At 41.9% G+C, this 24,122-nt stretch overlaps 1 protein-coding gene across 1 annotated transcript in view; it reads left to right on the forward strand.

The window, feature by feature from the left end:
- The window catches only part of PAK5 (p21 (RAC1) activated kinase 5), a 301,563-nt gene that overhangs the window by 259,642 nt on the left and 17,799 nt on the right, over positions 1–24,122 (forward strand). Inside the window, 3 exon segments of the mRNA NM_001260987.1 lie at positions 12,131–12,622; positions 15,486–15,619; positions 21,334–21,460. Coding sequence (NP_001247916.1) covers positions 12,131–12,622; positions 15,486–15,619; positions 21,334–21,460 — 753 coding nt within the window.

Raw genomic sequence — 24,122 nt, forward strand, 5'->3', positions numbered from 1 at the left:
TCACAGGAAACTCACGAGAGATTCATGAGCAGGTTTTGTGTTTTGTGGGAGGATAAGAGGTGGGAAGCAGGTTAGTAATTAAAACGTTTACTTGATTAAAAAGATAACATTTCTCTAAAAAGACCATGGTCCCTGTGTCTTTAGAACTGTACTCTTAGAAAGTACCAATCACATTTGGATTTCCAGCTGAGGGAAGAAATAGCGGTCACGACTCAGATGAGTTGGCCTTGCATTGCAGAGACTCCTAGAGGAGGCTGGGTCATGTTCTCACCTCCAAAAATAAAAGGAAGCACAAAACTTGTGGAGGTCTCCAGATAAAGCAGAAATGAGGAGGGTCGTGTGTATGTGTGTGGGTGCACGCACGCATGTGTGTGTGTTTGACACACAGTTTTACATTTTGTCCTGAAGAAAAAAAAAAGATTAATGTTAACCCACAGGAAAAAAAAAAACTCCTTCAATATTATCTACCTACTTAATTTCCCTGCTAGCATGACAGGAATCAAGAATGTTATGAGTCTGTTGATGTTGGCCTCCTCTCACTACATTTAAGTGTATTTTGCTGGAACTAAGCAGATGAAACCCTGGGGTTGGGAGGGTGGGAAACAAAGCCAAACAAAAACCATATAGCACCATACCCACCATAAAAATAAAAACTGCCAGAAGTGGAGAGAGAATGCTTTCCATCCTCGCCTGCAGACAAATCTGCCTTCCAGGGAAGGAAGCTAGCTGGAGAAATTGTCACCATGTATTTGACTTTGCTCATTCCTGTGCTCTCCAGGGACCAGGCAGCCACCTACTTGTGTCTTTGTATTGGCCCAGCACATCCGTTCCTTGCGGCAGCCACTGAGAAGCCCCCAGCATAAAAATCCCACCAGTGCATTAAGCATTTGCTGTGTACCAGATACATGCCATGTTTTCTTGAGCCTCACAGATCTGTAAGGCAAGAATTCTTGATCCCTTTATACAGATGAGGAAACGGGTTTTGAGAGGCTCAGTGTGCTCACAGCAGAGCTGGGATTCAATTCTTTGAGCTTAAGCCTTTCACCAGACATTGCATGCATTTCCAGTAGCACAGGGGCAGCTTCTGAGGGTGCAAAGCCTGCAACCTGCCTGATTATAAGCTCCTTTTAATACCTGAAGCAATGAAGTTGCATTAGCAGTTAATTAGCAATTAATTTCACAATTAGGTTGCATCATCCCCTTTCACTCTGTGGCACAGTCCACCACCTTGACACTATGAACATTTTGGACCTAGTAATTCTTCACTGTGGGAGGCTGTCCTGTGCATGATAGGATGTTTAGCAACATCTATGGCCTCTCCCCACTATATGCCCATAGCATCTCTCCCTCACTCATAACAATCAAAATATACCCAGATACTGCCAAATGTCCTACAGGCAGAGGACAGTAAACTTGGCCCAGTTAAGGACAACTGTTCAATAGCTATCATTTATCAAGCATGTTTTGGCAGTTAAGGGTATGGGTTTTGGAGATAAACTGCCTGGGTTTAAGTCTTGACATTGCCACTTACTAACTGGGTGAACAAGTTGCTTAACTGTGACTCCACTTCTTTATCTACAAAATAAGGATAAAGACAGCCCATGTCTCATTATATAGTATGAGGGTTAAGTAAGTTAATAAATTACAGCATCTTAATTACTAATATGAGTAGTCTACACATCAGTCTACCTGTGGAGCATGTAGATGAATGGTGGCAGTGATGTGAGGGTTACTGTGTTCCAAGCACTGTGCTAAGCATTTTGCAAACATGACTCAACTTAGTTTTTGCAATTCCAGAAGAATTCAGAATCACCTCTGCTCTACAGTTGAGGAAGTTGAGACTCCAAATCTTTATGGACTTCCCCAAGTTTATAAAGGCAAATAACTGAATATAACTGAATCAGGACTCCAAACGAGGTCCCACTGACTACAAAGTCTATGTGTTCCAGAATATTCTCATTTCCACAGAAGAAAATCCAGGGGCAGAAAGGTGGACATGAAGTCTCCAGGCCCAGACACAAATCCTACAGGCAGCCTCACCTTGCTGGTGAAGAACGGGTGGTGACTGACAGGTGGATTTGCAGTGCCCATGGAGTGCTATTTATTCTTCCTGTTCTTGGTAGGATGGAATCCTTGAGAAGTTCCTTAATGTCACCCAGAGTGTAAACTGTGGGCAAAAGCTGGAACTATGGGCTGTAAAGGAAGCATTAGGTACAGAAATCCCTAAGGGACTCACATGTCTTTATTCAACCTTAAGTGGTAGCCTTGTTTGATTTTTTAAACGATAATCCAGTTTTTCTCACCCATTACAGAAAAATGCAAGTTCTATAATCAGATTCCCTGGATTCAAGCCCTTACTAGCTGTATAATCTTCTCCGTGCATCAGTTCCATCATCTGTAAAGTGTTTCAGTACCTACTTTGAAGTTGTCCTGAGGATTAAGATTAATAAGCCTAAAGGAGTTAGCACATGGCAAGCACTCAGTGTTAGCCATTATTCTCAGGAATATTCTGGTTAGAAGACACATCACCCTATCAGCTAACACCAGCCATAGGAACGTTCTCTCTGTGCCATCTTTTACATATTTTCAAAATATGGGAACAAATTCTGTCACTCTGTGCAGCCTATAAGTACAACTGTTCTCACTTTAGAAATGTGAGTCTCAGAAGGCCAGAGTCACAGAGTCACTGTGTGACTTGCTCACCTCCATGTGAAGCTTCAGCGACTGAGCTGGCCTGAGGACCCCAGTGCCACCCCAGTGATTACTCTGCTCTCTAGAATGGAAATAAAATTCTCAGGCTTGCATGGAAGCCAGATGCTAAACAAGCAAGAACTGACATAGCTATACATCTCCAACCAACCCCTCCACTTCAACCCTGCCATCTCTATAATGCAGGAAAAGTGACCACAGCTGCAGCCTAGGATATCCCAAACAGATGGCGTAGTAAGAAGTTCTGAGTGAAGAATGAAGGATGTGCTAAGTGCAGTGGCTTACACCTGTAATCCCATTACTTTGGAAGGCCAACATGGGAGGATCACTTGAGGCCAGGAGTTCAAGACCAGCCTAGGCAACATAGTGAGATCTGGTCTCTACAAATAAAATTTAAAAATTAGCTGGGCATGGTGGCACACATCTGTAGCCCTAGCTACTGGGGAGGCCAAGGCAATCCTTTGAGCCCAGGAGTTCAAGGTTGCAGTGAGTTATCATTACACTAGTACACTCCAGCCTAGGCAACAGAGTGAGACCCTGTCTAAACAAAACAAAACAAAACAACAATAAAAAAGGGTGGGAAGAAAAGGATGGTGTGATTTCCCAGCACTTCCTTCTGGGGTCAACAATACAATGTATTTTCACTGCTTAGCTATCACTTTGCTTTCCCTGGAAGGAAAAAGCACTTGAACCAGTGGGCCCAGTCTTCCCGCATCAATAATTTAATGATTCACTGTTCTTTGTGGTACTTGCTATGTCCAGATTCAACCACAGCTCCAACAACAAAACAGCAACTTCTTTTCTACTGAAGATCCCTGCAGAACTCCATTCAGAGATCCATTCGGGGCTTGATGGGTTATGGAATGACAGTGCCTAGTGAAAACTGATGGGCTGCACCAAAAATCTGACGGGGAAAGAGAGAAGAACTTGATCCCTTAATATAACAGTGGATATATTTAGATTTGTTTTCTTTACCTATAGGGTGTTCATTAAGGCTCATAAAACATCCAAGGACTGACTGAGTGCACTATCTCTAACATCTGTCCCTTCTGATGGAGACTTTAGGTGTCCTTTGCATATGAATGGACACTTCTTCCCATGAATGCTCTTGTGACTCAAAGTAAATTGTATTTCGGTCATTATGAATGGGTTTTCCCATTACCAAATTAAAAACAAAATGAATTTAACCTAGCATTGTCCGTCCCTACCTCTCTCGGAGGCCCTGACATATTTGAACAATATTCTGAGGCCGCAAACCAATCCCCAAAGACGAAAAGTCCCTCCACATCACTGCAGGCGATGACGGATCGCAGGCCAGAGCAATCTGCTGTGTCTCACTGCTCTTGAATAGAAGATGCATTCTTTGAGTTTGAAGCAGCAACTGCGGGGGGTTAATTGGATACGCCAATTCAGAGGTGGAGGAAGAGCCTGGAATACCCGTATGCCTGAGCCTGCACATCTCAGATTTATTCAATGCTTCATATAGCTAGGCTTTGCTTGTTTGTAGGGTCATGACTTGTCCAACTCTCAGTGTGCATTTGCAGGGCACAACCAGAGAGACAGATGAGTCACAGGGTTTAATGAATCCCATTCCCCTAATTGCCAGTCTCTATCGTGTCCCTACAGAGAATGTGAGTTAATGATTCTCTCCAGACTTCTTACAAGCAGTCGTTTTCCCTTCCCAAAGCCAAGCCTGGTCCTGTTAAATTTTCTTTTGAGTCAAGTCAGGACAATTTAAGATGCCCTTTCCATGCTCAGATAATAGAGGACTGTGATTCACTTTTATCTTGCATTTGATTTATGGAGAGCAAGCAGCACCCCGCCTGGCGTTTTCATTTTTGAGATGAGCAGTCTTTGTTTTATTGTGCTCGGAAAAGGTGTATTGGAGCATCACATTCAGGCTCTGGAACCAGCTGCCTCCCACTCCCTATAACTCACCATCTTTCACGCAACATTCCGAGGTCCTCATTCTGTGGGCGCAGACCCACACCATGGCCGTGCCCACACACCCCAGTTGAGCACACTCCAGCCATGGCCCCCCTGCCCTCACAACAGAAGGCCACAGTGACAAATAGATGCTGCTGCAGGATTTTTTTTCCTTCTCTTCTTTCTCCCACCCTTCCCTCACCAAGGTTTTTCTCCCCCCAGCCTTGGCATAAAATGGTCAAATTATGTTCTACTGCAGAATTCAATTTCACAGTTCAGTTAGGTCCTTGATTACACTGCCAAATTCAGATTAATGTGCATTTAACTAACATGGATCAGGGGAATTCTGGCTGACAGCCAGCTGTAATCGGAGCAATTGATAGCTGTGTGGAGTTTTATGCCCCGTCCACCCCAGCGTACCTCTGGTGAAATTGATTGATTAAACGAATTCATTGCTATAATTATTTATAATTTTGATACATCACAAGCCTGTGTCTGACCCTATCTTTAGAGATGTTGAGCTCATTGTAGAAAGGTAGTCTGACTGAGTTGTTAATGGGGATTATTTATTCCCTTATATAATACAACCTCTCTTTTTTGCTCTTTTTCTTTTTTGATCATGTTTGTATAGAGACATGACAAAGCACAGTTTTTAAAGAATTACTTTATATGGTATACAAAAGAGTGTCCGGAAGCTAAAAAACAAGTGTATGTTATTAGCCATTTCAAAAAAAAAAGAGGAAATCACAATCACGACTCCTTGTTCATTTTGTCAGTATTTCTAAAGATTCCTGTAGAGAGAATTCCTTGTTAAAATGGATCCAATTTTCAATGACAATTAATGACCTGGTAACCCTGCAGCTAAGCAGTTTAGCAGCCTGGGTGATAATTTGCAAGACGATTGATCTGGCCTTCTCTCATTACATCATGCCATATGGAAATTCCCCTGAAAACTTTGCAGACCATGGTCTCCTTTGTAAGGAGTTAGTCGTTCACAAAATCACAGCACTGTTCTCTTTGGAGGGATGAGAAGAATGCCTTTGTTGTTTTTCTCTTACATTGCAGTTTCCCACCCTTGCTCTGCACCCCGTGCCCTTGCTGTAAGGTCTGCAAGGGTAAACTATGTACATAAATCTTTTGGAAATGGTTTGGATCATGGGTGATGAGAGATACATTGGATTTACTTATTAAATGTCGTTCCTTTCACTGGTCCAATTCCACTGCATTGTGGTTTCACTAAATAATCAGATCTCAAATTCCTTTCACAATACCAAAGATAGGTCTGCTTCATTTTTTTTTTCTAGAATGTGTTTGTCAATCAGGTCATAGAAAAGATTGCACAGTTTAAGCTGGACTGCTTTGCACATCTTTCTCATGTATATGAACATGTGTGTGTAAAACAGTGGGAATAACAAATTCATCATTTATGTTTTCCGCCTTCCAAATATAGGCTATCACGAGAAAGACAACTTAGAACAGGACACTTACATGATTATGAAAGTCCAAGAGCGATGTGAGAGGGCAAGGAGGTCTCATCACAGAAGAAAGTTTGCACTTTCTTCCTTGAAAGAACTTAAAAGAAAGCCTGAGTGGTTTTGGAACAATGCAGATTTCTGCTTTGACCAAAACAAAAAGGAAAATGATGAATGATGTACATAGATAATCAACTCGTTTTGCTGTGATGACTACTCTTTTTTTTTTTTTTTTTGAGCTCATTTCTCTAAGCCAAAACTGTTCAAAACAAACAAGCCAAAAACAATAAGAACAAAACAAAACCCTTAATTTGTCTTTCATCCCCTCTCCTAGACATTATCATCCATCATGCTCTGGTCCAATTCTTGCATTTTGCCCCAGGCTGCCCAGACATCTGGGCCCCTAGTGAAACACCCTGACCAGGCTTTATCTCTGTGGTTGTCGTTATCCCCCGCTCTGCCTGCCTCTGTTAAGACCACATCCTCCCACCCCCATCATTGACGCCTGTCTCTGTGAATTTATCAAGGACCCAAGTACTGAAGCAATTCTGTCTGGATTTGAACCCCAGTTCTCCCTTCTTTGTAGCTTTGGGACTTTTGCATGACCTACTTAAACCCACTGTGCCTCAGTCTTCTTATCTGTAAAATGGAGGAATTGCAGAGCTTATTTAATTGTCCAACTTGAGGTTTACATGCAAGAATGTACATAGTGTGCTTAGAACAGTCCCTGGCATGTAGAAAGCACTCAACAAATATCAAGCATCATTATTCTTATAAATATTTGTTACTACTGCAAGGATATACTTCTAACAGAGCAGTTGCTTGACAGAAGAGGCCCCATGATGGCTCCTAGGAGAACCCCTGTGCATTTTAGTGAGGAGAGAATGCCCAGCCTTGATTATACAGACCAGGGAGGTGACAACGAAGGTTGGAAATGCCAAGGCAGGCAAGGGAGCCGGCTTGTGGGCCAGTGTGCTGGGTGCCCTCCCACTGGGAATGAAAGACTGACCCCGGCAGATAAACCAGGTTATGTCGTCCCCTTGGAAGTGTGGGGCTGTTTGCCCTGGATTGCTTGGGGGCAGTTTTATCTCCTTGTGCCTCCATTTTATCAACCACAAAATGGGATTTAGTTGCCCCTTGCTTGATTCCCAGAATAAAAGAACAAGACCTGTCGAAAGTGTGTGGGCCGGTGATACGCACCATCATGGAACCCGCATGTGGGTTAAGATCCAACAGAAGGCAATGGTTCAGCACCTTGGTGGCCCCAAATGGGGTCACCCATGCATTTCTCCTTCACAGAGTCAGCTCTTTGTCCTCTGAGGGAAGACCACGTGTTCCCTCACTCGAAGTGAACAGTTCGTTCCCTGATGAGTATGCCTTGAGTTTTATTCAAAAAATTGTCTCTTGTGATACTGACTGTTCCTCAACCATTGCTTTTTTAAGAGTCTGCGCCTCTTACCAGCAGCCATGAAAGACAACAACACCTTTTTGTCTCATGGCCTAATTTTGAAGATGGTTAGCTTTCAGCAAAGAGCTCTGCATTCCATCTTTGCCTGGAAATTGTCCCCTTGGTGCAGGCAGACTTCTTCTTTATGCCATACGCCGGCTGTTAAGTGTGGACTCTGATAATGCTGCTGACAGGTGATAAGAAAGAAAAGTGGCCTAAATGAATGCAAAGTGGTGTTTGTGATTCCTGCAGGATGCAGCTTGCCCATTTTTAATATATATTCAGAGATCAATTATACATGCTTGTGGGGAATGAATTCTTTCGTTGAAAGTATGGGAACAAGTCCTCCAAGGAAGACACAGGGCGATAATGGCATCTGATGGCTCCCAGGACACACTTTCAGAAATAAAAGCCAAAAACCCTATTTCCCTTCACACCCTGCCTTGCTGACTAGCCTAGACTTGACTAATCCGAGCTTATTAAAGGAAGAATCCAGTTGTTTAACTTACACTGACACTTCTTTCTCCCCATTCCATCGTACACACACACGCACACACACACACATCTTCCTTGTGTAGCACAAATACAGAGGCTTTGAAAATAATCAGCTTGTTTTTGAATATTTTAACTATACATTGTTCAATATATTACAACTAAAGATACCTTGTCTTATTGCTTTGAGTATTAATGTATAGGAATATATATACCACAGGGGCATTGTATGTCTTCGATAAATGCTAGCTAGTTTGATAATATTGCAGTTACTATTTATTTTATTTTGCATTCTCATTACTGTATAAAGTGTCTCATCACTTTATGTAATAATAACACCAAGTAGAACTTACTGGCCAGTCATTGTTTGAATACTTAGGTGTGTATTTGATCCTTTAGAGTTCACAGTGACCAAAGGAAGTAATTATTGTTATTATTCCATTTTACAGATAAGGAAACTGAGACTCAGAGAGACTGATTTGACTAAAATTATCAAAGTCAGAATTCATCCCTATGCCTCTCAAAAGCATGTGTTGTCTCTGCAACCAGGGCAGGAGGGCAACTTAGCAGCTGCCCTGGTTCCTGCTGGTTGATGTCAAGGCTGTCTGAGTGGTGAATTCGCCTAGTAAAGTGTAGTGTTTTTGAGGCTGGAAGAGCTGCATTGCTCAATGTTCAGCAGGCCAGGCACTGTCATTGTAGAACCAATGGGCAGTGTGGGGGTACTGAGAATGGTGCTATGGTAGCAATTTTAAAGAGCCCACTGTGTGCAGTTCTTGCTCCATGATGTGATAGAACAAGCATCTTCTTATGCAACGTGATGGGGTTGGAGCTTGAAACACCTATTTGCCTCTACCATGTCACCAGATCCGATGAGCAACATGCCCCATCCCACTTCTCAGTGGCATTTGACAGGATCCATTAGCCCTTCCTTCTTGAAATACTTTCCTCCCTTGGCTCCAGGACACCTTGCTTCCTTAGTTTCCTTCCTATAGCACTGGTCACTCCTTCTCTGCTCCTTTCTGCAAGATCCCTCTGCTATTTCTGGTATCTAGACATTGGGGTCCTCAGACCATCTCTTACACATTCAGCATCATGACTTTTAATATGAACTAAGCACTGATGACTATCAGATTCATGTCTTTAGCCTTAAGTCTTCCCTGGACTTGGGGCATGTCTAAGTCTCTTAAGTGACACCTCCACCTGGATGTCTAATCACTCTCTCAAACTTAACATGGCTAAAAGAATTCTTGATTTTCTCTCATGTATTAGCTATCAATATTGCTGCATAACAAATTATCCCAAAACTTCATGGCTTAAAACACACTGCCTCATGAAGCAAAAAATAGTGCTGTTCAACTATTTCCCCCTAAACTTTAAATAGCAAACATTTACTATTTCACAGTTTCTGTAGGTCACAAATTGAGAGGGCTTAGCTGATTGGCTCTGTCTTGGAATCTCTCATGAGGTTGCAGTCAAGACATCAACCAGGGACACAGTCATCTGAAGGATCAACTGGACCTGGAGGATCCACTTCCAGAATGGCTCACATGACTGTTTGCTAGAAGGCCTCAATTTCTAGCTAGCTCTTAACAGGAGTCCTCAGTTTCTTGCTGCATGGACCTCTCTATTTTATTATCATTATTATTGAGACAGGGTTTCACTCTGTCACCCAGGCTGGAGCACAGTGGTACAATCATAGCTCACTTGCAGCCTTGATCTCCTGGGCTCAAGTGATCCTTCAGTTTAGCCTCCCAAAGCTCTGGGATTACACGCATGAGCCGCTGCACCCAGTCCTTCCAGAGGATTCTTGAGTGTCCTCATGACATGGCAGCTGGTGAAAGCCAAAATAAATGACGTGAGTAGGAGACCAAAGGAGCTTGCCATCATCTCTGCCTTATTCTTTGATCACTCAGATTAATTTCAACGCAGTGTAGAAGAGGACTACATGGAAATATGAATGTCAGGAGGCACATGTCATTGAGAGCAATTTGGAAGCTAATTACCACACTCCACAAGCCTGTTGCTACCTCTGGATTCCTTATCTCATTAAACACCCTGTTGCTCAGGCCAAAATCCTGATAGCCATCTTTGACCCCTGTCTTTCAAGATCTCATCCAATCCATCCACAAATCCTGTCAGCTCCACCTTCAAATCTTGCCTGAGATTTCACCGTTTCTCACCCCATCTATGATAACTACCCTAATCTCAGCCCACATTAACTGTGATAAGCGGTTGGCATCCCTGTTTCCACTCTCGCCACCAAAGTCTCTCCTCCGCAGCCAGAGAGAGTCAGACCGTGTCACTCCTATCTGCTTAGCAATCCCCAGTGCTTCCTACCTCACTCGGAGCAAAAGCCAACATCCTTGCCAAGGTCTTCATGATCTGCCCCTGGCAGCTTCTCCGTCCATCTTCCTTAGCTGACACTCTCCACTATAGATGAGCTTCTGCTGTTCCTCAAACACTAAGCCTGGGTCTGCCTCAGAATCCTGCATGTGTCACTCCCACTGCCCAAACCACCCCTCTTAGGAGAGGGATCTTGCTTTTTCCCTCACTCAGCCAGGCTTTTGCTCAAACGGAACGCCCTCGGAGAGTCCTTCTGTGACTACCCTATCCAAGATGGCATCTCGTTACTTTCAACCCCCTCACTCTGCTTTATTTTTCTTTATATTATTCATGACTCCTGAACCACACACTGTGTATTTATTGGTTTTCTTTATTATTATCTGTTTCCTTCTCTGGAACATAAACCCCAGGAGGGCAGAGATACCATTCATTTTGACTCTTGGTGGACCTTCCCCCCTCACACCTAAAACAGTGCATAGCACATCACAGTTGCTCAAATATTAATTTTTGAAATAAATGAATGAATGTGCTGCATGGGAAGAATCAATTCATCTAGAATAGTGTCATCCAATAGCCCTTTCTGCAATTAGGAAAATGTTTTATATGTGTACTGTGTGATGTGGTGACTACTGAGTTCTTAAAATGTGACTAGTGTGACTGCGAAACTGAATTTTTAATTTTTAATGGATTTTTGTTTACTTTAAATTGGCACGCGTAGCTTGTAGCTACTATATTAGAGTAGATCTAGGTCCTTGGGGTGGATGTAAGGGGAGTAGGATAAGTTAACGCCATTCCATTTACACCCAGTAGAGTGACAGAGACTTTCTGGGGCACTGCATTAAGAAACAGCCTGAAGTCCAATCAACAAATCTTTTCTGAGTACCTTCTATGTATCCAGCACTGTGTTGCCATCAGGATCTTCCAAAACAGAGTGCATTGATGGATTAGCACTTTCTGCCCTGGGCAAGGAGCATACCACATGACAAGATGTGGTATCTTTACCATCCAGGCCTCAGCCATTCCAAGAGTGGCCAGAGCTCCTTCCTGATTCTTTCCAGGAAGTGACTGCCGGATCTACACATAGTATCATATACCAGTAATCCCCTCACTGGCTTCCCCACTCTCCTCCACAAAATCCCCTCATCCCACTCTTCCAAGTCAGATGCTGGGGTCTCTTTGGGGTCTAGCCTCACTTTCATTTCACACATACCCCTGCAAAGACTGGTCACTCTCAATTTTATTTGTACTTATTTGGTGAGAACATTGCACATGTTCACCCTGTGGTTCACACCCTTAGCACAGGGAGCCATGTTTTCCCCTGTACCTACATCTGCTGTGTTATACATATGTTATACATAAATGTCCATACCAGCCTCTAGTATTTGAATTTAGAAGCATGGGAAAAGGCCTCCTACCCCGGAAGTGTCTCCCCAAAATGCTAGCTGAAAACTAATGTCCTTTAATGAGGGATGAGATTTTTCATTCCTGAACAAGAAAATAAGGCTTATCAAGCAAGCACACCTTGGATAAGATACACGTGAGCTAACCTCCTACTGTGGTGCACGTGTACCAGAGAAGGCCCTTCCCTAGGTGTGGCCAGTCCTGTTGGTGCCCCAGGCAGATCCTCTCATCCCGCACTGGTGATCCTCATTCTGCCAGCTGTCGGTCAGCTCACTCACCTCCTGGCTGTGGCATTCAGATCTAGCATGTGAATATTCTCTATCCATGTCTGTCTTCCCAGGTGGATTATGATCGAGCACAGATGGTCCTCAGCCCTCCACTGTCAGGGTCTGACACCTACCCCAGGGGCCCTGCCAAACTACCTCAAAGTCAAAGCAAAGCGGGCTATTCCTCAAGCAGCCACCAGTATCCGTCTGGGTACCACAAAGCCACCTTGTACCACCACCCCTCCCTGCAGAGCAGTTCGCAGTACATCTCCACCGCTTCCTACCTGAGCTCCCTCAGCCTCTCATCCAGCACCTACCCGCCGCCCAGCTGGGGCTCCTCCTCCGACCAGCAGCCCTCCAGGGTGTCCCATGAACAGTTTCGGGCGGCCCTGCAGCTGGTGGTCAGCCCAGGAGACCCCAGGGAATACTTGGACAACTTTATCAAAATCGGGGAAGGCTCAACCGGCATCGTGTGCATCGCCACCGAGAAACACACAGGGAAACAAGTTGCAGTGAAGAAAATGGACCTCCGGAAGCAACAGAGACGGGAACTGCTTTTCAATGAGGTAAAGGGTGTGTTTGGGTCATCCTTTCTCTCCTTTGTAACATTTATTTCCCATTTCAAAAGTTATACACGTGCATTTTAGGACATTAGAAAAGCACTGAAAATATAAAGACAAAAATAGCGTCCCCTGTAATATTTCCTTCTAGTCTTCTTTCTGTGCACATATATGGCTGTTACCTCTATAAGGTACTTCATGTGTGTCAGCCGCTGTACTAAGCATTAATCTAGTTTGATCCTCACAACAATTCTGTGAGACAGAAATATGTTATCATCATTTTAACAAGGAAACCTGGACTCAGGTAGGTGAAGAGACCGGCCCAGAGTCAAGCAGGTTGACTGCAGAACTAGGACCTGAATCTCTGTCTAGCAGACTCTAAATCTTATGCTACACTGTATCTGTGTGGATTTGTATATATTTTATACTATTATAATATCATAATATACCCTCCATAAACAATTTTTAAAACAGTAGACCAGGGTCAGTTTACCAATGAACTATTACTCTTTGGGAACTTTAAAATATTTTTCCTAACTATAAAAATAATGAATTCTTCCTGTAGAATATTTGCAAAGTAAAGAAAATGTCCCACAAACATCCCAGTCAAGTAATAGCCTACATTAATATTTCAGTGTTTCCTTTCTATATATTTCTATTTACAAATTTCTTTTGTTTGAGATAATCCTCTATATATGTAGTTTCATAACTTTCTAAATTTCAATTAATATTAACATGAATACTAATAAAATTAATATCAAATAAAATATATTGAGCTGTATTACTTATATTTATTACTGTAAAATAAATTTAATGACCATTGTAATGGCCTTATAATCTTCTATCATAGATCTGTATCAAATTTATTAAACCAGTCACTGATTTAATAAATTTGAGGTAACTTTATAGTATGTGGTTTTGTGACTTTCTAAATTTCACCTAATGTTAACATTAATACTAATAAAATTAATATTAAATAACATATATTGGCATATATTACTTATTTTTATTAATGTAAAATAAAATATATTAACATATTCTATTAGCTACATGTCAAAACGCACTTTTAATAATCTTCTATCATTTACACGTATCATATTTAAAACCAGTCTCTGATTTATCCTGTTTCCAATTTGTCACTTTTATTATTTTGCAGTGAGTGTTGTTACACATAAGTCTTTGGCTTCATATCTGATAATTTCTTAGAGTCCTAGAAATAGGATGAACAGATCAAATGATATGTAAATGTTTTTAGAGAAATGATATACAATGTTAATTTCCAGAAAGTTTGTACCAATCTAGACCCTCACTAATAGTACTGTTTCACCTTCACTAGCATCGTTGATACTGTCATGTTATCTCTGTTCATCTGCTAGACGTGAATAAACCTTACTGTTTTCATTAGCACTTTTATTACTAGTGTAGCTGAATTTAATTTTATGTGGTTATAGGCCATTTTTCTTTCTTCACTAAATCATATGTTCTGTATACAGTTTTCAATTAGGGTGCTAGCATTTGTTTTCTCGATGTGTAAGAGCTATTGATATGTTAAGGAATTAACCCTTCTCTGTATATTTGTTGTACTTTAACATTTACCTTCCACTTTCTCATTTACCTTTTAAACTTATCACTTAGGAGCTCTCAAATAGGTGGGGAAACATGAGTAATTATGTTAGAAAACACATAAAGTATTTTGGAGTAATATTCTTTTAGTAATTTTATGAGAGCACTGAGGGGAAAGATAAGTTTTTGTGGATGACAGATCTAAGTCCTAAAGATATCAAGTCAGGATATCAGTGTTAGATGTCAGTCTCCAGGAAAGCATGTACAATCCACATCTTCTAACTCCCAGAACAATCTATGGCTGCTTGACCTCTTCGTCTTTCTGTTGTAAGCACTCCCATTCTCTGAGAAGTAAGAAGGTGTTTGGTCCATAAACAGGCACTGTACAAATACACTCAGCTACAATTTCGAACTCTGTTTTTCATGGAGGCTCATGTGAAGGCCCCAGTGGCCTCCACACATCTCCAGCTCCCACAGGTGCTTATTTCTTACACATGCTCCAAATCTCACAGAGAGTTCCAGGTGACTGGGCTTCAGCATCTTCCCAGTCCACCATTCCTGATTTCTGGAATTTATTTTCCAAACCATAATGCCAGAACACACAGAGCAATATGATGTAGATAAACAATTCTGTAATTTATTATTTAACACTAACTCTGAAAACTCGAGTGGAAACAGCCACAGGGCAGCAATTTCTGGAAGCTCTCTCCAGCAAGCAGGCTCCTTAGCCCTTTTAATGTCTATGCCATATTTATTTTTATCTTCAACATATATTCTTTGAATTCAGCCCAAATATCTCTCAGGTTCAACCCATATCTTCTTCTAAGGAGAAATTAAGTTGGTCTTGTGTGGCTCCAGTTCTAATAGATAGTTTACTTCATTCACTTGTGGGACTCGTTCCCTCAATTACTACAAATTGGTGACCCTTTGCTAGGATAACCAGCAGAGGACTGTGAACAGTGCATTCTAAAGGAGATCCTTAGGGATATCTGATCATATCCCCAGACTGTCAACCAAACTCCCTCTTGTGAATGCAAATCTTGCTTTAGTTCTACTTGTTTTCATTTCTCTCTCTGTGTCTCTCCAATGTCAGGGTGACCTGCCATTTTCTCTCAAATTTGTTACCTCGATTCCTTTTATTTCTACTAGTTACCCTTGATGCTTTTTGTCTATAATAGATTTCTGAATAAACTTCCCCACAGTCAGTACCTCTCAATCAGTTTACTTACAGTTGTAGGTGTGGCCACAAGAGAACAAAAAGCAACTTCATCTTCACAAGTCAAAAGTATCTTTCCCATTCCCCCAGGTCGTGATCATGCGGGATTACCACCATGACAATGTGGTTGACATGTACAACAGCTACCTTGTTGGCGATGAGCTCTGGGTGGTCATGGAGTTTCTAGAAGGTGGTGCCTTGACAGACATTGTGACTCACACCAGGTAAGCTTCTTTATTATCCAAATAATTCGAGGTGCTTCTTACTCTTCTCCGGGATAAAGCCTCAGTGACTATGAACTCTTCATAAATTGTGGGCACTTTGGAGTCAGGGAATATAACTACCCTTTTCCCCACATTCCCTGGAGGGCCCATTATGCTATCAGGCATGTATAGTTCATTCATTCGGTTAACGTTCTCCCTGCCTTCAGAAGGGCATTAATACCCATTGATTTAAAATAAGCAACCTGCTAAGAATGAAGCTTCAGTGACAAATAATAGAATTTCCTGTCACTACATAGATTTAAAAGCGGAATTTCATTCTCCCGAGTTACCCTACCATTGCTGCGTGCTAAGACCACCAAGGATGCCAGGGGAAGGAAGGGACAGGGAGAGGATCACTTGAAGTTTTGTATCAAAATAATGAATCGACGAGGCACGCAGAAATTCTTCAATTGTGTTTTAAAATATTCTTGCAAGTAACAATGGCTAATTACAGCCTATTGCTTCAGCACCTCCCTGATGTGCCAGTTCCAGCCATTTCATTAAGTATTTATTGAGCACATTTTATGTGTCAGGCTCTTTTGTAAGTGCTAGAGATGCAGAAGATACAAATGTATATGCCTCAGACATATCCCCTCAGGGACATCACTGATGAGAAAAACATTATAATACCTATATTGATGTATTTTGATGTATATTGATCTATATTGATGTATATTGACCTATATTGCTGTATATTGATGAGAAATACATATATATGTATATATATATGCATATATATACATATATGTGTGTGTATATATATACATATATATATGTGTGTGTGTGTATATATATCTTTCTTCCTAATTCTGCACAGGTATTACAATGTATTTCTCATATATATGTGTATATATATGTGTGTGTGTGTATATTTATATATATATATATATCTCTAGCATAGAAGGGTACCTAAATGTCTCTATCAGAAAGAGTCAAGAAATATTTCTATTTAATATAAGGTGACATCTGAGATGGATTTTGAGAGACGAATAGCAGTTTACTAAGAAGGCAAGTAGGAGGAAAAGGGCACTGAAGACAGAGGAAAGAATATGTGCTAGGACAGTGCCTCTTCAATTTCGTGTCCACATAAATCACTGTGGATCTTATCAAAATGCATATCCTGACTCAATAGAGAGGGGTGTAAGACTCTGCATTTATGGCAAACTTCCAGGCAATGGCAACGCTGCTGGTTCATGGACCATACTTGGAGAAGCAAGGTTCTGTGGAATAGACATACAAAATAGCATGTTACATTTGGGAAACTTTAACTTTGGTTTTGATGGTAAATAAAATGCCGAAAAGTTAAGAAAGGGTTGTCATGAGGAAGAGGTATTGAGTGTTAGCTGCTGTTATTGAAATGGTGCCTGAATCAAAAGTGGATCCAGGTATCTAATAGGTGGAAAGCAAGATAACAAAGTACTGGGAAACTCTGTGAGGGATAGAACATGCTGCTTTTTCTCCACTAAAACGAGAGGTTTCGTGACTCTACAGTTCTCAGTCTGGAGTAGGCCATCTCAAAATGAAGTGTTGTGAGTGAAGACACTGAACGTTTATCACCAACAATTTAGCTGGCAGACTCTTGTTGGTGTAGCAATAAGACATGCCCAACAAAAAAACATGTAAGATCATCTTAATTGGTAGAAACAAATATACTGGAAAGATCTAAGCCTAAGGCAAATATGATATACATTTTTTGCTTTTCGCATATAAAGCAAAAAATAAAAATATGTTCAGGGGAGAAGCTTATTTCTTGCCTTCCGGAGCTTCATGTAGCCACTCAGGTCTCCAGCTCTACCTTTGTCAAGGTTCCTTTCCATTCTTATTTTGTATCGGTGGAAACCACTCAAGAGAGTGTGTCCCTAAAATCCACTGTCTTTTCTAATTTTCTCATCCAGGATTGTCAACTAATTTCCCTTTTAAAGACCCACTAACTCCAGAGACAAAACATTAATTGTGTGTCAAGGAACACCATGAATATTTGGTATTCGAAATCTTCTTTTTTTTTAATTTTATTTTGTTTTTGAGATGAAGTCTCGCTCTGTCGCCCAGGCTGGAGTGCAGTGGCCGGATCTCAGCTCACTGCAAGCTGCGCCTCCCGGGTTCACGCCATTCTCCTGCCTCAGCCTCCCGAGCAGCTGGGACTACAGGCGCCTGCCACCACGCCCAGCTAATTTTTTTGTATTTTTAGTAGAGACGGGATTTCACCGTGTTAGCCAGGATGGTCTTGATTTCCTGACCTCGCGATCCACCCGCCTCAGCCATCCAAAGTGCTGGGATTACAGGCATAAACCTCTGCGCCCGGCAGGTATTTGAAATCTTAAACTGATAATTCAGAGAGTTTCTTATAGTAGATGCTGAATAACTGCTTTAATGAATGATTTATTGATCGGCTGATAAAACATGTAACCCCTTGCAACTCCAAGTGCTGTCTGAGGACCTGGGAGCTTGTTAGAAAAGCAGAATCTCAGGTCCTACCCCAGACCAACCAAATGAGAATCCATGCTCTAGCCAGATGCTCAGGTGTTTCTTATACATACTGAAGTGTTAGCACTAACCTAACATCTTGTTAAGTAAGATCCTTCTAACTTCCAGGAAACAAAGAGTTCCAGAAGGGAAACGAAAGTGCCAAGCACCATCCAGCTTTTTATATATTTATCATGTAACCATCACATATTTCTATGAGGCAGATGCTGATGTACCTGTCTGCCAGGTGATGAAGCTACAACTCAAAGAGGAAAATTATTCTTGGCCAGGCATGGTGGCTTATGCCTGAAATCTCAATACTTCGGGAGACCAAGGCAGGAGGATCACTTGAGGGCAGGGGTTCGAGACCAGCCTGGGCAACTTAGAGACCTTGTCTCTATAAAAAAATTTTAAAAATTAGCCGGGTGTGGTGGCATGTCCCTGTAGCCCTAGCTACTCAAGAGGCTAAGACAGGAGGATCACTTGACCCAGAAGTTCAAGGCTGCAGTGAGCTATGATTGCGCATTACACTCCTGCCTGGACAACAGAGCAAGGCTCTATCTCAAAATTTTTAAAGGTATCCTTCTCAAGACCACACATTTAATAACTGATACAGCCAGGATTTGAATTTGAAGTTACTCTAGAACTGAAGCATTTTTATTCCATGCCAAACTTTTTTTCTATACAAAAGAAGTAGAAGTAGAAATACACCAGCCATTCTCCAGTTGGCAGTGTTAATTTCAAAGGCATTGGATTAGGAAGTATTTGTCACATGTTCCAGTCAAATGGGATATTTCTGTTAGTGACTAGGGGTTAGATTCAAGTAATTTTTGGTATAGTCGACCGGTAAACAATCTTTATACCTGCTTCAGGTAACTCAAATTTCATGGAATTCAAGAGAAAATAATTTTATTAAAGATGGTGGTTCTTGGTTCTGAATTAATTTGAAGGTATATGTGAGCTTGTCCCTGCTGCAGATACTCTAAACCTCTGAGGAATGTGTTTTTCCACATGTGAAAATGGTCATGTGAAAACCACTCAGGATAATGACCAACATACCACAGAACACAGAAGTTGTCAGTTTCCTCTGTTTCAGGCAAGAACATTTCTTCTCATCTGCCTTCATATGAGACTGGTGCTGTGGAATCCTCTTTTTTTTTTTTTGAAACAGAGCCTCATTCTATTGCCCATGCTGGAATGCAGTGGTGCACTCTCGGCTCACTGCAACCTCCGCCTCCCAGGTTCAAGCAATTCTCATGTTTCAACCTCCGAAGTAGCTGGGATTACAAGCACGGGCCACCATGCCCAGCTAATTTTTTGTATATTTAGTAGAGACAGGGTTTCGTCATGTCGGCCAGGCTGGTCTTGAACTCCTGACCTCAGGCAATCCTCCCACCTCAGCCTCCCCAAGTGCTAGGATTGCAGGCATGAGCCACTGCACCTGGCCAAATCCTCCTTGAAGGGAAGGATGTGTTTCTTCATACTCATCAACTTTATACCTTTGATATTCTCCTAATTGGCTACCTCTTTATACCATCAGGATTTTCTAGCATCAACTAGACTGAAATGAAAATTCAAAGCCATTCATTTCCTTATTCTGCTGACCTTAGATTTACCTGGGGTTACTGGAGTTTTACAAGGTTGTCCTTAAATTTGGGCTCCGGTCATTTATATCCTCTGTCTCTCCTGGCAGCCTCCTCTGTTTGTATGATAGTTTGCTTTAGGACCTCTTTTACTTTTATTATTTAACATGGAATAGGGAGGAAGTTTTGCACATAGATGAGTTAGGCAGCTGCCAAAATGAGTCATTTTGAGGGCACTGAACAACCTGTGCCATCCAAATAATTCTCACCTAGATTCCTCAGTGGCTGAACTATTTCAGCCATTAGGAAAATCCATTCTTTCGAGTGGTGAGGGCAGTGTGGGAAAATGGGAAAGTGGGAAAGCGTGGGTTCTGGACTAAAAAAGAGGTGGGGTTTGAATTGTGACCTGGCCATTTCTTAGCTGTGCAACCTTGGGCAGTTACCTGACCTCCCCCTCCCCCTCTAAAACTATGGAGAAGGAAAAACTTTCTCCACAGGAGTGCAGTGATGAGATATAGGAGGCCATAACCAATACTTCACTTCCTTTCTCATTCCCATGGTCCATTTATTAAAATACTATCCATTCACACTTAGTTATTAGTAACTTCCTAGGTCCAATTTCCTTTTGAGAGAAGGGACCTGAAGCAACAAAAACCTCTAGCTCCTTGGGGGAAGAAGAGAGAGGGTGAATAGGAAGTAGGGTAGGTCCCAGAGGGAGGATTAGAGATGCAAAGACCACTTTGCCTGAGCTCAGCCTTGAAAACTGTAGCTCTCCCCATTTCTAAGATGAAGAAAATGAGGCCCAAGGAAATTAAAGGATTTGCTTATGATCATTTAACAGCCACGCCTGAAATCTTCATCCACCTATTCAATGTGTTGTCTCTGTGGGACCTGGAGGCTTGTTCATGCCTATGGAATGATCTGTTAAGAGTTCATGGGGCCTGGCACAGTGGCTCCTGTCCTAGCACTTTGGGAGGCTGAGGCAGGCAGATCACCTGAGGTCAGGAGTAGTTCAAGACCAGGCTGGCCAACATGATGAAACCGCATCTCTAAAAATACAAAACCCCATCTACTAAAAATACAAAAATTAGCCGGGCATGATGGTGGGCACCTGTAATCCCAGCTACTTGGGAGACTGAGGCAGGAGAATCTCTTGGACCCGGGAGGCAGAGGTTGCAGTGAGCTGAGATTGTACCACTGCACTCTAGCCTGGGCGACAGAGCAAGACACCATCTCAAAAAAAAAAAAAAAAAAAAAGAAAAGAAAGTCAAAAAGGAAGACTGCACTCCAGCCTGGGTGACAGAGCGAGACTCCATCTCAAAGAATAAACAAATAAATAAATAAATAAATAGAGTTCCTGGAAGTGCATTTGCATGAATGACCAAAAAGCTGACAAATAGTGATTTCTTTCCTTTCACTTATATTTGGTCCCTGTCATATTCTCGGTGCCAAGCGCCTTTGTTCTGGGAGTCAGATCCCAAAGACTTCCTTCCCTTGTCTGCAGATTTTTTCAGATATGGGCTGGAGCACGTGCACTGTTTCATTAAAGCACAAGGGAGCTGCCTCTCTTGAGCATTTCAAAGATGTTCTTAAACCTGTCTTGTTCCTTAAATGTTATTTCCTTTCCAGAATGAATGAAGAACAGATAGCTACTGTCTGTCTGTCAGTTCTGAGAGCTCTCTCCTACCTTCATAACCAAGGAGTGATTCACAGGGACATAAAAAGTGACTCCATCCTCCTGACAAGTGATGGCCGGGTAAGATGTTCATGTTTGGGCCCTTCATAGTTTTTCTTGTCACTCTATCTGTCATGGGCATAATTTTTTAGAAACACTTTTTTATAACTCTAATTTTTCTGAGTCACAAGTCACCCACTTCTCTTCCCAGAAGGCTTACAAAAAAGAAATTACCATCCCTTCCTCTGTGTCACCTTGTTAGTCAGAATTGCCTGACTTTGATGGATAATTTGCCTCCTTAACAATGAGTATAGGAAGTAATGGAAACTATGGCTATTTCTTTTCCTTTCTGCCACATCCATTTTTGTTGGAGGAGAAGAGCTGACTCTTCTAGGGGTGCATCCAGCCTATTCACATGAATACATGTGTCCCCAGTACCTTCCAGAGCCCCTGCAGGTAACAGATGATCAACTCCACTTGGGTAATTTGAGGATGGTGTAATAAAGGACAGTTTACAAAAACGTAGGCAGATATAGAAAAATCATAAGGAATAGTGTATGAGAATTAGTTCAGTACTTTAGAATGGAACATTACTCCTACTACCCCATGCCTGAAGCGGTGAGGTGAGGTCCTGACTACTAGAATCTGGAAATGGAGATTGCTGTAGATTTCGGGGCTGCCTGACGGGAGCTCTGATCTTTGGTAGAAGCCAAACCAAGATGAACCTGCAGGATGAGAGCTGAGAGAATAAATCCTCCAACCTCACTCTTCCTCCTTCTAGTTTCCTACTGATGCTCCCTATTGACTGGAATTAGCTAGGAGCCAAAATGCAGTCAATATAGGTTAGTTTCCTAAGACTTAGAGGACGGAGGAAAATGGATCCAGAAGGACAAACAGTGGATGTTTATCACACTGGCATACCTCAAGGCCCAGATTTCTGTATTTCATATCACCGCAACCTGCACAAGGGATTCTGCTGAAACTCATCAGCCACCCCTGGGCAGAGAGCATGGAATATAACAGCCAAGGAAATAACCAGTTTACATTCCAAGGAAGGCTTAGTTAAATGGAAGAGTTTCAAAGCATAGCTCTAAACCATTAGGCTCTTTTGAGTCCCCTGAAACTCCCACCGGAGGCAGTGGCCTTGGCATGAATGGAGCCAACCATTCCTTTGATGTTCCTCTCTTTTACACCCAGCAACCCCTGCCATATGGAAAATGTTTATGTCATATCAGAAATTGCCCAGGAATGATCAGAGGGCAGCCAGAAGAAACTAACCAAGCACTTTGGCTTTTCTTTCTTGTTGTTTTAAAAAGATTGTAAATATTATTGTAGAAAATTTAGTAAACTCAAAAAAGTATAGAGGATAAAACAACGATCATTCCTAATCCCATTACCTATTTTTCCCATATTTCCATGTACCTGTATATACAATTTACAAACTTGGGATTGTATTTAATGGGGAGTTTTAAGACTTGCTTTTCACATTGCTCTAACCATTGCATTGCTTCTCTTAAGAAAAAAGGGTACAGTAGCATGTATCAGTCAGGTTTTGCTACATCCACTCAAAGTGACTTAAAACAATCACCATTTATTTGCTCACAAATCTGTAAGCCACCGTTTGGGCTGACTCTACTGGGACGACTCGTCCCTGCACCAGCTCATCTCTGCATCATGTGACATCAGCTGAGCTCTCTCTTACATTGTGATCAGCCTATGCTGATGGCCTTACTCATTTGCTTGGCAGTCAGCTGGCTCTCAGCAGGGACAGTGGAGGTAACAGGGCCAAGTATCACTCATCTCCCAGAGTCACCTGGACTTATTCACATGGTACCTGTGGCAAAGTTCCCAAGGGCACCAAAAGAGGCAAACCCTGATGTGTAGGCCCTTTTAAATCTTCTGCTTATATTATATTTACTGAATATCTAAGACCATACTCAAGGGGTGGGGATATAGACTCTCCCTCTTGATAGGAGAAGATGCAAAGTCACGTTGCACAGGGATGTGGATACAGGGAGAAGACTGTATGCATTTTTTCTCAGTCTCCCATATAAGTGGGGCAGCTATGAGAAAAGATCAAGAATCCTCCCTGTCCAGACTCAGGAAAGCTCCTATGCAAGGCTCCACGGTGTCAGAATGCAATTTGCAAAGCATTAAAATGGTCTACCAGAGCAATTTCAAGCCAGACTTTCTTTCCTTGTTTCTAGAAATTTATGTTACAGGCTTCCTTGCTGTAAGAACATATCCAGTATCAAAATCCAGTATCAAAATGAGAGTAAGATAAGAAGTCATTGTTTAATCAACTTACTTAAAGATCACCCCTCCCGTCAATGAACAAGATTCTTAAATCATTCAGTTGTCATTCTCAAGAGCAGAACCTTTGTCTCGAACACCTCCTGCACCTTTGTCTCGAACACCTCCTGCACCTTTGTCTCGAACACCTCCTGCACCTTTGTCTCGAACACCTCCTGCACCTTTGTCTCGGACACCTCCTGCACCTTTGTCTCGAACACCTCCTGCACCTTTGTCTCGAACACCTCCAGCAAAGAGCTCATATAAATAGACACATTGTAGGTGCTTTTAGTCCTTATTGGTTTGTTCCCTCATTCATTTGCTGAATATTTGCTGAATGTCTACTACGTGTAACAGACAGTTCTAAATCTTAGGGATGAACAAAGCAAAATCACTTCCTCTAGTAAGCTTATTTGTGGGCTGGGAATGTGATAATAAACAAATAGATAAA

The sequence above is a fragment of the Macaca mulatta genome, chromosome 10 (assembly GCF_049350105.2).
Source record: "Macaca mulatta isolate MMU2019108-1 chromosome 10, T2T-MMU8v2.0, whole genome shotgun sequence".
Classification (NCBI taxonomy): domain Eukaryota; kingdom Metazoa; phylum Chordata; class Mammalia; order Primates; family Cercopithecidae; genus Macaca; species Macaca mulatta.